Source organism: Anoplopoma fimbria, chromosome 18 (genome assembly GCF_027596085.1).
Source record: "Anoplopoma fimbria isolate UVic2021 breed Golden Eagle Sablefish chromosome 18, Afim_UVic_2022, whole genome shotgun sequence".
In the NCBI taxonomy this organism is placed as follows: Eukaryota; Metazoa; Chordata; class Actinopteri; order Perciformes; family Anoplopomatidae; genus Anoplopoma; species Anoplopoma fimbria.
In genome coordinates this window covers 14594371-14609978 of record NC_072466.1, presented here as the reverse complement: position 1 = coordinate 14609978, position 15608 = coordinate 14594371, and the positions used below count along the sequence as shown (strand labels likewise).

Here is a 15608-nt window from a genome sequence, read left to right as displayed (position 1 = left end):
AACCAGAGCAAAAGTATAGTGGAGAAACAAACTAATACGAATACAATAAGTGCAACAAACTAATACGAATACAATAAGTGCTAGGCGGAAGGCTCAGGGTAATACTTCTTGAAGAGGTGAGTTTTCAGCCTGTGCCGAAAGATGGACAGCAACTCTGCTGTCCTGTAGACAGTTTTAGTGATAAAATATGTGCAACTGGAAGTCAAGATAAACTAGCAGGTCATTGTTATTGCAGTAATTGTTGAGACAATTTCACTCACACCCACTAATGTCAAACTAATGGTGGCAGAAGAGGATAAGTCAGGGAGATTCATCCGCTAGGTAACATGACTGTCTGTACAAAATTTGGTGCCAAACCATCTGATGGTTGTTGAGATATATTAGTGTACCGACCAACCAACAGACATGCTGCTGGGGAGCTAACAAGTGTTACTTAGCTCTTTCTGCTTTCTAACTGCTGTGCTATTTCAATCCAAACGTAATGTCTGTTTGAGACAGTGGGTTAAATCCATGAAAGACAAAAAAGCAATGCAGAATGCTGCAGACTGTGTAGAATATAGATTTACCTGACTGGCTGCAGATGAGTCCATCTCCCAGTCCTTTTCTTCTGAAAACCGGAATTGAGTGAAGGAATCGCCTGAGAAAGACACACAGACCGGAGTTTGACATACAACTGCAGCATTCAAGGTCCTACAGGATTGCAGTCTGTTATAGTTTGAATAAAAACAACACTAATCTCTTCAGTTTATTCATTTCTCTAAAATACAAACACAACGCTAGGCTCATGTAAGCCAAAGGAATGGCCTTCACACCTAAAATGTCTGAAATGCTAACACAGTGTTTCTCTGGCAAGCAGTTAATAGCTTTGTTTAAAGTGTTGATCCGTATGAGAGTTACATCAGGCGAGCATGTGACACCACTTTGCTTCCAAAACATCGGCTGGCTGAGGGCTCTCGTAACTAGAAAGGCACTGAGGTTGTATTGTTAATAATCACAAACGGCAGCAGCAGTGCCACACATCCAGGAGAGAATTTTCTGAGGTGTTGGAAGCTGAGTTTTTAAATCAAGAAAAACAGACGCAGATGAACAAATGAGAAAACTGTTCGGATGAAATGTATGTCGGTACAGAGAGAAACCATGAGGAGTGCTCAGTCAAAACACGACATCCAATACAAACTGCTCAACGAGGATGCACCGTGTCAGATGTGAAGCACCACTATTAAAACTCCTCATGTTGTGGATGTGGCTTTCACCACAACCTCGCAGCAATGTTGTAATTCTGGGTGGAATAACAGGCTGAGTGTGAATACATTTAGAGGAAGTTGAGAAATGTTATCTTTGTTAAAACATAGAAGGAAGGATTACTTGAATACTTGAGGGGGAGAAAGCTATGTCCAAAGTGAAGAAAACATCCAAACATCAAAACAAATCTATAGCTGTTTGAGGCCCTTTAAATGGGGGGCCACAGATAAAGGTTGTCCCTGTGTGTAGGGTGTATTTCCACCTTAAGAAGCCGCGACATGGGTGTGTGACGCAACTATGTCATGGCCAAGCACCAACCACCAGAGTCCAAACAATGGTCACAGCACTAATGCATCTAAAGAAACATTGAGGTCTGAGGCAAAAACAATGGCTGAATTGAATAAATAAAATGAATTATGGCAATCCTTTAGTAAATTATTAACAGATGCATGGGGCAAAAATAGCCTTTATAATGTTAAAGTGGATTTAAAAATTAGGGCTGAAAACAGGCAAAAATGCCCCAAAAGATTTATTAATTGAGTTTTCTTTTTCTAATATTTCCTTTTTTTTCCAAACTGTAGCTTCATATTTGGCATACAAGACTGTACATAAAAAAATGCATGTACAGTACAAATGAGTCTATGGTCTCCTGCAGGATTATTTCTAGTAAATTTCTACTGGTTTAAAACCAGTAAGAAATTGCAGTTGGTAAACAAAATATTGTTCTGGCTGAAGCTTCACCACACAGGGTGTGGATGTGCAACGCTTACTCCCTTAAATCAAAGTATGCTGAAGGTGAAGCAGCTCACAAGCACAGCAGACTCTGCCCAGTCTGCCACACACAGATGGACAGTCAGTGGGAGACCTGACTGAGGAGCTGCAGTCAGTCGCAGCCTCTCGTTCTGTTACATGAAAGACACTCAGCCTTTCACACGGAGACGCTCAGCACCATCTGCGGTTGTTCTTGATTGCTTGGCTGCACGGGGAGTAAAGGTTAGGGGTCAAGAAGGAAAGGCTGCCAGACGGCCGAGGTCCCTGCTGTCAAACAGGCTGAGGAGGCATGATTTATGAATAGGAGCATTATCAAGGTTATAATGACTGCGAGGCAGGCGGATAAGAGAAGGGAAGGGGAATGTCAGCTGTATGTGACGGCTGGGGGGGGGCATACGTGTGTTATCGAGGAAATCGACTGATGTTTACCCTCAAAGAGAAAACGCTGGGCATATTAACCGGGCTATGGTGGACGTAAAATCGAAATCTTAAACCTTATCTTAAGAAGATTGTTTGGTAACAATACTCACACACGCGCCTCACCATCAAATAAGAAACCAAGGAGCCATTAACTCTGTGAGAAAGTCAAGAAAGATTGGATAAGGTCGACACGATGAAGCTTGTTGAAGTAAAATGACAGTCCACATATTTTGCCTAACCCCCTACAATAATCTCAATCACTTATCAAACACTTGGCACACACCTAAGGAAACTATTAAAGCATTCATTTGTCAATATTTCTTTGTTAATGTACTCCAGTCAAAAGTTTGGACACACCTTCTCATTCAATGTTTTTTCTTTATTTCTATTTTTATTTTTATCTACATTGTAGATTAATATTGAAGACATCCAAACTATGAAGGAACACATATGGAATTATGTGGTAAACAAACAAATGCTCAGCAAACCAGAATATATATATTTTAGATTCTTCAAAGTAGTTGAATGAGAAGGTGTGTCAAACTTTTGATTGGGTTTATGATCAATTTACCCAAAAGCAGCACAATAGCCAAGAAGTTCCCTAGTCAGATCGTCTTATTTGAATAGCTTTTAGGCTCCTGAGGAGGTAAAACAATCCAATATTCTATTTAAAAGAAATATCAATCAGCAATAACCATTTGTAAATGTGTTTCTTATGATGTTACCCCTGAAGATCCTTTTGCCCCAAATCTAAATGAACAACAAGAATGTCAGAACAGAAAGGTCAAAAACATGTAATAAAAAATGTCCCAATCCCATATTTTCAGAAATATATCAATCCAAGAATGCAAACTAGGACCCGATTAACACAAAAAAATGATATATTATCCTTGCTGATTTTATTGGCATATCACAAAATAATATTGGTATCTGCAAATGAAAAATTAAAGCTGTATTTTATGAATATTTTTACTTCAATTCTCATGAAATAATGTTTTGTTTTTATTACTATTCATGATACTTAAATTTCAAAGTCGATAACTTGTTGACCGACTCTTCTTATTCTTAAATATCAATGTCAGTAAATTACCCATTAAAACCAGTTCTTCCATCTCCTTTAATGTAAACACAGAAGAATTAATCCAACAGTCACTTTCTCATTTAGACAATAATTTGTGATTCATCATCAAGTGCAGGAAAATCTGTATAATCATGTCGTTCAAATGTTAATATGTCGTCTCCGGTGTTAATGCAACAGCTTCAGGATTCAGTGCGAGACTTCCCGAGGGATTCATCCCTCTTGTTTTGTTCACAGTTTGTTTTGTTTAAACTGCGTTAAAATTTTTATCTGCATTGTGTAAAAAAATTAACCTTCAACAGCGGCCTCTCACTTCTTCCGTTTTCCTCTTTTTTCAACTCCTGCTCCTCTTTGTTTAATAGCTTTGCAGACCCAAATCCTCCTCCTCCTCCTCCTCCATCTCCTGTCTGTCTCCAACACACAGGACTGCTGACACCGGTGAACTGCCTCCCTCCTACACCTCACAGCCCAGTGTCATCCTGATCTGTGTCCATGGAAATACCATCCCAGGTAGTTCGGAGAGCGCTGACACAACCATGGCAACGGATGCCGGTGAGGATGAGAAAAACTTCAGTCAAACCTCCAGAAAACAGAAAGAAAGAAAGAAAGAGATAGAGGGTTGGAGGAGGAGGAGGAAGATGGGTGCGTGTGAAGAAGAAGAAGAAGCGAATGAAGGAAAATGAAAGAGAGATCGAAGCCAACTCTTCATTTCTACTCGTCCAAATAGATCTGCGAGACTTAAATCCCCGTCTCTGCTCTCGGCTGAAGCTGTTTTAGACCTGTAGTCCCACGTGTCACCAAGCTCTGTGAAAATATGCATTTGAATCAAACTGCACTCCACTAAATAAATGCTGGTATTTGGGCTTAGTTCACACAAAAAGCCCTCATATCAAATATGAAGATCGTAACTGGAACAAGAGCTACAACAACGGGCTGATTAATGGCTAAAAAAAGAGCAAAAATACCAAACATATACTGTTGTGTATTATGTTGATATAGGGAAAATAAGATAAGTTAAAGTGGCCCTATTATGCTTTTCCACTTTTTCCCTCTTCTTTAGTGTGTTATATATATTTTTGTACATGTAAAATGTCCGTAGAGTGTAAAACCTGAAGTCCACGCCTAAAAGGAGTTACCCTCCCCCACAGAAGCTGCCTGAAACGGCTTTACTTCAGTAACTTTATGAGGTCATAATGTTACGGAAGTGACGTAAAACTCCTTCCGGCTAGTTTGGCCCGCCCTCAAACAACAAAAGAGAGGGATGGAGCTGAAGCTCCGGAGGAAGAGTTTTTTGAAATGTGAAACGTTGACCAATCACAACAGAGCGGACTAGCTGACCAATCAGAGCATACTTTGCTTTTTGGAGGGAGGAGCAAGCGCCACAACGTCGCATTTAAGAGAGAGGGTGAGAAGAGATGCTGCAGGACAGCCAGGAGGAGAAAAACAAGGCAGATTATGAGCATGAACGCATGTAAACATGTTGTAACTGTAACTTGAGATAAAAATATGCACCGGGAAAATAGCATGATAGGGCCTGTTTACATAAAAATACAGGAGTGGTCTGATGTTTGCAGGGCTATCAAAAGTCCCATTAGCAATGTTTGTCCAGAAAGCAAAAAGTCCTCTAAAGAACAAGATGGACAGATTTTTGACAGGAAAGAAAATGAGGTGATGTTGATCAAGCAAACTTTTAACACTGTTAATATCGTAAAAGACCCCTTAGCGTTTTGTATCTTAACGATCTTTGGCATGACTCATGTTTTTATTTGCGAAAACATGCTTAAATACAGCTTATTTAAAGAAAATGCTGTAAATGCTTTTGATTCTACTTATTGTTACCTTTATACAAATTGTTACTAGTTGCCTCCATGTTATAAAGGATAAAAATCAAAGCAGTTCTGCAGTCACATTTTGTTCTGTACAATCTAAAACTTCAACTTGGAATCCTGGATTGTGATCTGACCCAAAAAATATCCAACTTATCAGATCAGAACCAGAAAATATTAGGCATTCAGCTTGGATAAATGACTAAGGATTTATTGAATACCAAAAATGTTGATACATTTTCTGTTTAACATTGCAGTCGCTTTATCGACTGATTGTTTCAGAACTAAAGTAAACTGAAAGACCCACAGCTACAAAACATTTAGTTAAGTGTTTATTGCTTTTCCGTCATTCCCACATTATTCAACTGTATTCAACACATTATTCAACCACATAAGAAACTTTTCCCGTCCTGCGTAAGAATTTAGTTGAATACTATTGTGATTACTACAATGCCAGTAAAGCTCCTGACGACACACTACACCACTGATTAAAGATCAATTCATAACTGAAATGATTGTCTAAGTGCGTCAGTGAACCTCGCTGAGTTATTCCACAGTGAATAAACACTGCATTACTCATGCTTTGTTCTAAGTGGCTGGGATGGCATTGTGTAACTTCTGTATGATGTGGTATCCTGTCTCTTGACATCTCGCTGGCTCAACCTCACATTAACAAATGTGGCTTTTTGCTTGCAGGCCGGCTTCTCGGAGCTATGTATGGCTCGTCCCGCTCTCATCTTTTATATTTGGGATGTGTTGTGGCCTCGCTCCTGCCCTTTCTTTCCTGCTCCTTTCTGTTCCGCTCTGCTCTTTTCCTGCTCCACTCAACCTCACTCTGCTCTCACCCTACCGCTGTTCATCTTCACCCCCACCCCCCACCCCCTTGTTCTGCTTTGTAAGACTGTCGAGCACTAGCACCTAGTCAGGACGGAGATAAGACGAGCTGGATGTGTATCGCTCTGATATGAACAGGGTGATGAATTGAGAAAATACATATAAGATGTCGCAGGATGACGGAAAGCTGATGATGTTATTACATGACTTGTGTGTCCTGTTTGCCAGATCAGGCCACTGTTGCCCTGTTGGTTCCAGTGCAGACAGCCACGCACACCACACACACACCACTGTTGCACATCCTTGTTGAGTGAGCCCCACCTTTAGTACACAGCGCTGCACAGACTCAGTCGACTCGCTGTGCACAGCTGCAGCCTTAACTTAACCTTGGTTATCCTCTCCAGCAGAGACTGGTTGAATAGAAACAGGAGGGACATGTGAGGAGCGACAGTACCGCTGCTCAGTCTCCACTAACACCTGCAGTGAAATGTTGACATTTTACCTCACTGGAAGAGGAATACACACATTCCCTGCTCCCTCTTTCCCCCTTCATTTAGCTGTGGAGTAATGGTGTGTGATCAGTGAATGATTACTACTCTTTTTAAACCGGCTGTCGTGGCAGATCGTCACTTGATAAGAGAGGAGATGGAACGAGGCGGCTCATAGAAAACGGATCGAGTGTTATTACTTTTGTGACAAATCCCATCTGATAGGTGTTTGGTAGCACTAAGAGGAGGGACAGGATGGAAATTGTTGGAGAAAGACAAAAGGAAAGATAAGAGTAAAATATTGAGGGAAGATGGAAGCAAGAAAGAGAAATACAGACCTAAGAAAACATGCAGAAAAGACAGTTTAGAGGAACTTGTTGCAATCTATGGAGCCGATCCTCCGTCAGAGAGCTACAGTACCTCCAGCGTGCTCCCTGTCACGCCTTTTTAACCAAACCAATTAGCCTAACACGGCACAGCGCTGAAAACTCACTATGCATCGATAAATCACTGTCTGCGCTAATTGCAATTAAAATCCTGAGCAAACCAGGCGAGACAATAAAGAGGGCTGAAGCTATTTACTCTTAACTTTTAATTGTGATTGCGTGACGTTGTGTTTATGACAAAGTCGTATCAGAAGAGCTCCGATCAACCCGAGGCCTCGTTCTCATTAGATGTGTTGTATATGGGCGTCCAGCTTGTTTAGAGCTTCGATGCTGTGGCTCAGGCTCTACCTAACCGGAATCTAATCAATCATAAGCAAACAGGTGATACAGACATCCATAAATTGCCTAGCTGGATATCATTAGGCTACAATCCTTGTTGTTTTCCATGTTCTATATTAATTTCCGGACTACTGAGATCAAAAGTGTCCAAAAAGAAATATGTGGAGCTAGTGCAGTATACACAGTACTGTGATCCATGTCAATTTGATAGCCACTTAAATACATTCATGTTTTCGTATGAAATAATAACATCAGAGGACAATACACAGAAGCAGTGGAAGAGTAATCCAAAAGCATTGTAAGCTTGAATCCGATGGAAATATAAAGTAATATTGACCAAATGATAAATTTAAACTGATAAATACTTAAAAATGTTACAGACTTAAGTCCCTGACATAGAAATCCCCTCAAATAAACATTTATATTCTTATTTTATTCATTTTTTCAGTCAACCGACATTACCACACCTTGAGTCACGATGCTATGGTGGCTAAAACTAGCTAAACCCCCACAGACTGGTGGTGAACATTGCCACGTGAAGCTAGGGGTTGCAATGATTTTTAAGATAATCAATGTTTCTTTTTGTTTATAAAAACTGTGTATTTGCGGCAGAACTGCATATCTCTTACTCAACTGAATCTCATACTGGCGTCGGTGAAATTGACTCTCTGTTACAAAAATGCACTGATGTGTAAATCTGGCCGATCTTACTTGAGCTGAAAAATGACTCGAGAGGTAAAGCATGCAACAAATCGAATCTTTAGACACAATCAATACAAACAACAATTTCTGAACGAGGTAGTCTATTATCACTCCTTTATAGGAAAACATTTTTCTTCGCTGTTCTCTTCATTCAATCCGACGTCATCTTGCTCCAGACAGCTAAGAATAAGTGTGTGATTTAGGCTGACATGTAGCCTCCCGGCGCTGGTCCCTGTGGCAGAAATAACCATCGGCCGAGAGTGCCAGGACATCTGGGTCCCTCATTATGAAGATGCAAGGAGCCTCAGCTATTAGGTTAGCTGAATAGATGAGTAAACAGCTAATACTGATCAACACCATGCTTAAAATGGATCAATAGCATGAAACAAGCAGGCAACACTGACTTGTCTGAACACAGATCCGCCAGGAACATAGAGGACATTTTAGTTATTTAGCTGCCCTGGCAAATATTCATTATTCACCTTGCAAAAAGTAAATAAAAAAGCTGGGAAAATGCTATGTACGCACAACAAAAACTGACAAACTGCTGCATTTTATTTGTTAAATTGGTTAAAAAAAACTGCGCTTTTGTTTTCACAGGCAAAGCCTTTTTTTCTCTCTTTACAAAAAGGCCTCAAAGGCCACATGAAGATAAGAACAAAGCACCCACGGGCAGCTAAATAAAGACCTGAGGATCGCCTAAAATAAGCACCAACCTGCCAGAAAGCATGAATGTTTCAGTCCTTTGAAGACTTGAGCGGATGAAATGTGACAGACATCGTAGTACTAAAATCCAAACAAGACATCCAGAGCAGCCACCACGGTTTGATCTATTCACTCCAGAAATCCAGAGTTCCTCCGTTTTTGTAGTAAATTCATCAGGAGACACTCAAAACTGTCTGAGTCTGACTGAGTCATGATGCTGCACTCTCAAAGACACTAAACACACACAGCGCCCGCTGCACTCTGTTAAGACACTCTTACAAGACAAATACGGTTTGTAGGAACATTAATTGTGCTTGTGGCTTCACAAAGACAATGTGGAAGAGTTCTTTTCACCGGATTCTTTTGAAAATATTGTGCCCAGTCTTCTGGTGCAAAATTTCCCAAAGTTCATAGCGACGTTTTCAATTTGCTTGTTTAATATTAACAGTGAAAACCCTACCGTGGTCTTCAGTAAACTGTATGCATGAACTTCCAGCTCTTTATTCTGTATACAATATCTCAATATTGCCTCTATTTTACTCATTCCAGCACTATATATTTTTAACGAAATGTATATATCTTAGCATATTCATATCTACTGTTTATTCTCCATTCTATATTTATTCTGTGTATAACTGTTGATTCTAGATACTACTGTGTACATTACTTTTTGCACTTCCCGTTAGATGCTAAACTGAATTTCAGTGCCTTTACTCAGTTCAATGACAATAAGGTTGAATCAAGCAAATCTAATCTAAAATCAGCAAATCGCCTGCATTGGATGACACATTTGAGTTGCGAGAGAAATGACTTTAAACAAAGATATATTAAACAACTTGCACAGATGTAGACTCATAAAAACACAGCCCTTCTGATCCTGTTCGTCCAAGCTGTTTGACCGGAATACTGCCATAAAGAAAATGATGATTGGTTCAAAATAAAACCTCTCAAATTACACATGAAGAGAGGTTTGAATGTGGAAATCAAATCAACAATTACTTCCTATTATGCTATTTTCAGGGTGCATATTTTTATCTCAAGTTACAGTTACAACATGTTTATATGCTTTAATGCTCATAACCCGCCTTGTTTTTCTCATCATTCTGTCCTGCAGCACCTCTTCTCACCCCCTCTCTGAAATGCGCCGTTGTAGCGCTGGCTCCTCCCTCCAGAAAGCAAAGTCTGCTCTGAATGGTGAAGCTAGCCCGCTCTGTTGTGATTGGTCAACGTTTCACATTTCAAAAACTCTTCCTCCGGAGCTCCAGCTCCGTCCCTCTCTTTTGTTGTTTGAGGATGGGACAAACTAGCCGGAAGGAGTTTTACATGACTTCTGTAACATCATGACCTCATAAAGTTACTGAAGTGAAGGAGAGAATTCAATGGAGCCGTTTCAGGCAGCTCAGGAGCTTCTGAGGGGGAGGGCAACTCCTTTTAGGCGTGGACTTCAGGTTTTACACTCTACGGACCTTTTACATATGAAAAAATATATATAACACACTAAAGAAGAGGGAAAGAGTGGAAAAAAGTGGAAAAGCATAATTCGGGGTCCTTTGAGTTCGAGGAGTTGTACATAACATTAAATAATCTTCTCACATCAAAAAAGTCTGTTCTTAATAAAGCCTGTCTGCTATGCGGAAATTAAAGATAGCAGGACAGCTTCCAAACGCACAGCCAGTACCTTAGCTAATATTTCATAGTCTAAAATTGGGCGGTAAGAGCCGCAGGAGAGGGGGGTCTTTATTATTTTATAGTATCAATGGAAGCTTTCCATGATGCTTGAAGGAGAGAGGTGGTGTCTAAGGAAAAATGTGAGGATGTTGATCAGGAGAGGGGATTCTAAACCATAAAATTGCTGTAAAAATAGACAGGAAACCCATCTGGCACTTTGCACAGGCTGCAAAGTGCCGTCTATAGATATTTAATTTAATATTGGACATCAGTGGACGTTGACGTGATCTTGCTGCACTAATGTGTACGTTGACATTTAATGCAATTCATTTTCTAGCCTGACTAGTTGTTGTAAGGCACAAATGCCCCGGAGTCAACTCTGCTTGTGTTTCTGTTGGAGCTTTTAATGACTCTCGTTCATCTTGGTCCCCCAATTGCAGACTGAGGTCACATTCATATTCTTAGGGACTTCGGAGCAAGACAAGATCTTAAACATGAGTAATGGGGCCGGTTCAAGATGGCACAATTACAGAAGCCAAGCTGTCTATCACATGCTATTGATTCCTTATTATCTACATTGGAGGGAATATTACTTCGGTGAACTAAAGTAGTTGTAACTCATTCAAATGCTACTTGAAGCGAGGGTCATCTTGGTTTGCTAGTGACACCAACGCCTGTTGACAGAATTGGGCGCACACTGTTTGGTGTTTGTTTGAATAAAGACCGTTTGACTGGTGACAAATGGTACATTTGGTTGGTCACAGCTAATGAGCAGCCTGAGTTGACAATAAATGCAAAAAAAAAACCGCTCAGACAGGACGAGGATGTATCTGGTGGAAAGCTCTATGTGCCAATATTATCAGCACCTCTATTGTTATTTACCACAAGACAAGCAACACAGTGTGGGAGGTGGGAAGCACACAAAGCAATTATCTTTAATTGAGGCACAGAAACACACCATTAAATTAATAATTTGTTTTTTCTTTTTAAACCGCAGTCTTTTTAAATAATTGGCTCAGCTTTTGGGAATGAACGGCTATTTGACAATGCAGCTCTGACACAGTTATATATCATCTGTGGACAAAAATCAATAGTCATGTTCAACATCAATATTTTGACAGCCTTAAAGGCTGCACATAACAAGAGTTACCAATATTCACTAATACATTTGGTTTAATGCGAAGTTTTCATCCTTTTCCCCATAAACTAGTGCTCTTCACTGAGGGTTCCACATTAGGTGGAGGCCACATTGCTCTTGCTGAATCTGAGGTTCAACAATCGGTCGATGGCTTTTTTCTAGCTCCGTAGCTCAAGCTTTCCTTGGGAGGGTGAGTGGCATGATACGCCAATAACTTGAGCACAGCCTAATAATGGGAACCACCACTCGTCTGTTTCGAACACCACAAATCTCTTGCTTCTTCGATATTGTATAGATGTCAACAAGACAGCCTTAAAATATTGAAAACCTTCAGCATAATCTCTGGTCAAGCCGAATCTTGACCACCTGCTGCAAGACCCCACCCAGATACTTCAAGAAGACAAAATGCCACGCAAAAACAATAACAAACAGCTACTTTCTTTCTTTCTCCCTTTTTAAAAACAGACTACACTAAAACAATTCATAAAATGAATACAAAATAAATCCACTCTCTTGAGTATTTTCTCTTCATGCTACCTGAATAAGTACAGCTCGTAGTTGAGGACTTCTGTATAGTTCTCTGATCAATAACGTTAGCTTTTGATAACCTCTATTCTCAACAAAAAAGGTGGTCAACAGCACCGGGACACAGTGCTGCTGTCACAGGGGTGAGCTGTGTGGGTGGAGGCCTGTGATGTGCTTAATTTACAGAAATCGAGCAATCACCGTATATCTGTGTGCCTCAATATATGAACTCCCTGGGGGATGCATTAGACATGCCTCTCATCTATTGTATTGCATTCTCCTGATAATCAATTGCAAGCCTGCAGCTTAGGGGACCACATGATATATTCACATGAAATCGAAACTATTTCAAAGTAATGCACCCGGTCTATTCAACCTGTTTATCAAGGAGGAAACAGCTGTGGTCCTTTCAGGACAAGATGTGATTTCTGAAGGAGCCAGAAAAATGGTGGCTCTTCACTGCAGGCTTGTTGGGCGAGAAGATGATAAGCAGTGGTCATCAAACCCTCAATTACAATAATCGCATAATGCAGCGACAATTTTCAAAGCGAATACCTTTGTTGTAGTGAAAAGACCGATTTATGCATGCATGACGTTTCACAATGCACAAAATGATATTATTAAGAGAGTAAAGGGAGCTCCATTTCTACCGCAGTCTTCAAGGAGGAGCAATATCAATATTCGTTTCATACATTTTTCAAAAACAATATACTGTATCAAGAATGGTGTTCATCATGGCATCTAATTAGTATCAATAAGACAGTAAACCAGTGTGGTGGAGTATGGTACAAACACAAACCAGATAATTTGCTTTGGTTGGGACAAACTCACCCTGGTAAATAATGTTAATGAGGTCTGTTAAAAACAGGACCAATGCACTGGAAGCAACACATTTCACAAACTGTTTGTATTTTAATGGACTAAGATCTAAGACCTGTGGCATCACACTTTCCCAGCTGGACCAATGTTCCATGTCATTGACTGGCTGATTTAAACCACATTAGAAAATGTATGGGTTTAGGTTTAATTATGCTTGAAATATATAACTTCGTACAAATGCGTACAAATATATTAAACGCTCAAATTCACGACAACTTGGCAATGTTTCAAGGCCTCATGTCAGTGGGACGTTGGGCGATGATGTCAGGTGTCACAACACATGAGGATGTGTCTCATTGCGTCAACAACGGTCACCAAGCTGTTCTCCACTGGAGAAGACGCCGCTCACTGGTATAAATAACTGCTCATGAATTCAACAGCGAGTAGGACATGGATGAAAAACTAAAAGGAAATCCCCAAAAACAACAAATAGACCAAAGCATTGCTTTAAAGCCAGTTAAGAATTAGCTTGGGACGTTAAAGAGCCGAAATCCTTGACTAGCCTCATGCCAATAGTAGATTCAATTTAGTATTATTGATCTTTTCCATGTTTCTCCTCATCCTTAATCCGTCATATAATGATTCTACAAACACATTACATTTTCTACATGTTTCTGGGGAGGCTGAAGTCCCAGATTCTTCCTCCCAAAATGGATAGTATTGTTGTGGTGGTAATACAGCTGAGCAATTAATCAAGAAAAGTTACAGCTAGTGAAACACTATGACTCTCCAACCAACCAAATTTAAGTCACATTCAATACATAAATTCCTCCATACAAATAAAATGACTCCAATGTTGGAGGAACGCAGCTGCTGGTGATTGCAGGTGAGAAAGTTAATTGAAGTGTTATTCAGATCTATTTAGAATTCAATTAACTATTTGATGTGAATAGCATATTAGAAAACTGTTAACTACTGAGAATAATAAATATTATTAATATAGTCATAATCAGTGTAAAGAATGTATAAAACCTCCACTGTTGGGACAGGGAATCTTGTACACAGGTGTATTACTTAAAATGTCATTAATTCATCTTTACCGAGGTTAATTGTAATACTAGTTTTAGGTGACATTGCCCAGCCGTAAGTGGTAGTAACTGACAAAAAAAAAGTGTCTTGCCAGTTTCATAAAAGCTGTTTCCTAACTAAAGATAAGGGATAGTACGATAATCAGCTGGGTCGATATATCAGCTGATGTTAGCTTATTGTAGATGTATCGTTATTAGTGTTTATATGGGCCGATGACTAACAACAAATTTCAGTACATGCCAAACTAGGTTTGTGGTCATTTAAAAACAGTGTTACCATTTTCAGTTTCCTCACTAGAGAGCGCTGAGCTAAGTGCATTATTCAATTATAAAATGTCCTGCTCAGTATGTATCTCAGTCACAATAAGAAAATCAAAGGTATCCCTATCAAGATTGTTTGTTTACGTTATGTATTTATGTTTTACTAAAGTACTATTGACCGATATATTCTTTTATAGGATATTTTAAATCCCAAAGATCAATATCAGTATGAGCCCCCAAAATCCTGTATCTGCTGAGCTATACAACAGATCATCCCTCTTTCTCACAAAATTTCCATTTCAGCCACTCACAAAATGTGTTCATTTGTTCAGGGCAGCTACGTATGAAGAAAAAAACAAATTTGGTTTCCTCCCCACAGCCATAAGCTTATCTGAACAGCGAAGGTCATACCAACAGAAACAAAAAGCACACACTGAAACGTGCTCCCTATGAGGCACATGAGATTACCTGGCAAACTGAAAGCAGTGGAGTGAAGGACTACTTCCACAGTCACTCAAGATACTTTTTAAAGAGGGGATTAACACTTTGGGGATTAACACAGTCACCATGAGGTGTGACGTAGCCAGCATTTGTGTAAATGCATTTCCTCTCTGATGAAGACAAACAGCTGTAAGCAAAAGGCACACAGCGGCCCTTTCTGAAGCGCTGCTGACATCCACACATGGACTCCTCCTCCGGCTCCTCCTCTCCTCTGCTCGGCTTCATCCTACTCCTCTACCTCCTCACCTCTTCCTTCCTTCTCTTGCATGTTGCCCAGTGCTCAAATACAGGATGAGGCTTCCGGCCATGTGGGAATTTCTCCTAATCGTGGCTCACGGTTAAAATCTGCATGTTTGTAAGGACGTGAGTGCAGCGTGCAGCAGCAGACTTCTCAGAAGCGGCAAGCAGAAGCCTGGTAGGAGGAAAGAAAGTAATTCCATCTGTGCAGCCTTGAAGGTGGAGGAAGCTTAAGTCCGCTTTCCCTGCCAGTGGAGCTGCTCAAATTTTGCTGAAAGAGTGAAAAACTGGCTTTATGCTGCTTTCATCAATTTCCCACAGAAGATGATGAGTTTATTTTCGGTGAAAGAGAACAAAGCTTTGATGGGATCTTCACTTGATAACTGCTGAGGACCAGGAGTTCCAGTAATTCACCCTTCTGTGAAAAAGGTCTGTACCGCACCAGCGACGCACCTAAGCTGCTCTGTCACATGGACATTGACACTGAACAGCTGTTGCATTTACCATCTTTTCTCAGAGAGAAACCAGACCGTTGGGGAGCTATACAGCGCTACGCTTCGATTCTGAAAAACTTGTTTGC

At 40.2% G+C, this 15608-nt stretch overlaps 1 protein-coding gene across 1 annotated transcript in view; it reads right to left on the bottom strand.

Moving 5' to 3' along the window:
* Positions 1-15608, bottom strand: part of aven (apoptosis, caspase activation inhibitor) — a 28635-nt gene that overhangs the window by 3588 nt on the left and 9439 nt on the right. The window contains exon 3 of the mRNA XM_054618315.1: positions 567-637. Coding sequence (XP_054474290.1) covers positions 567-637 — 71 coding nt within the window. The remainder of the gene's footprint in view (positions 1-566; positions 638-15608) is intronic.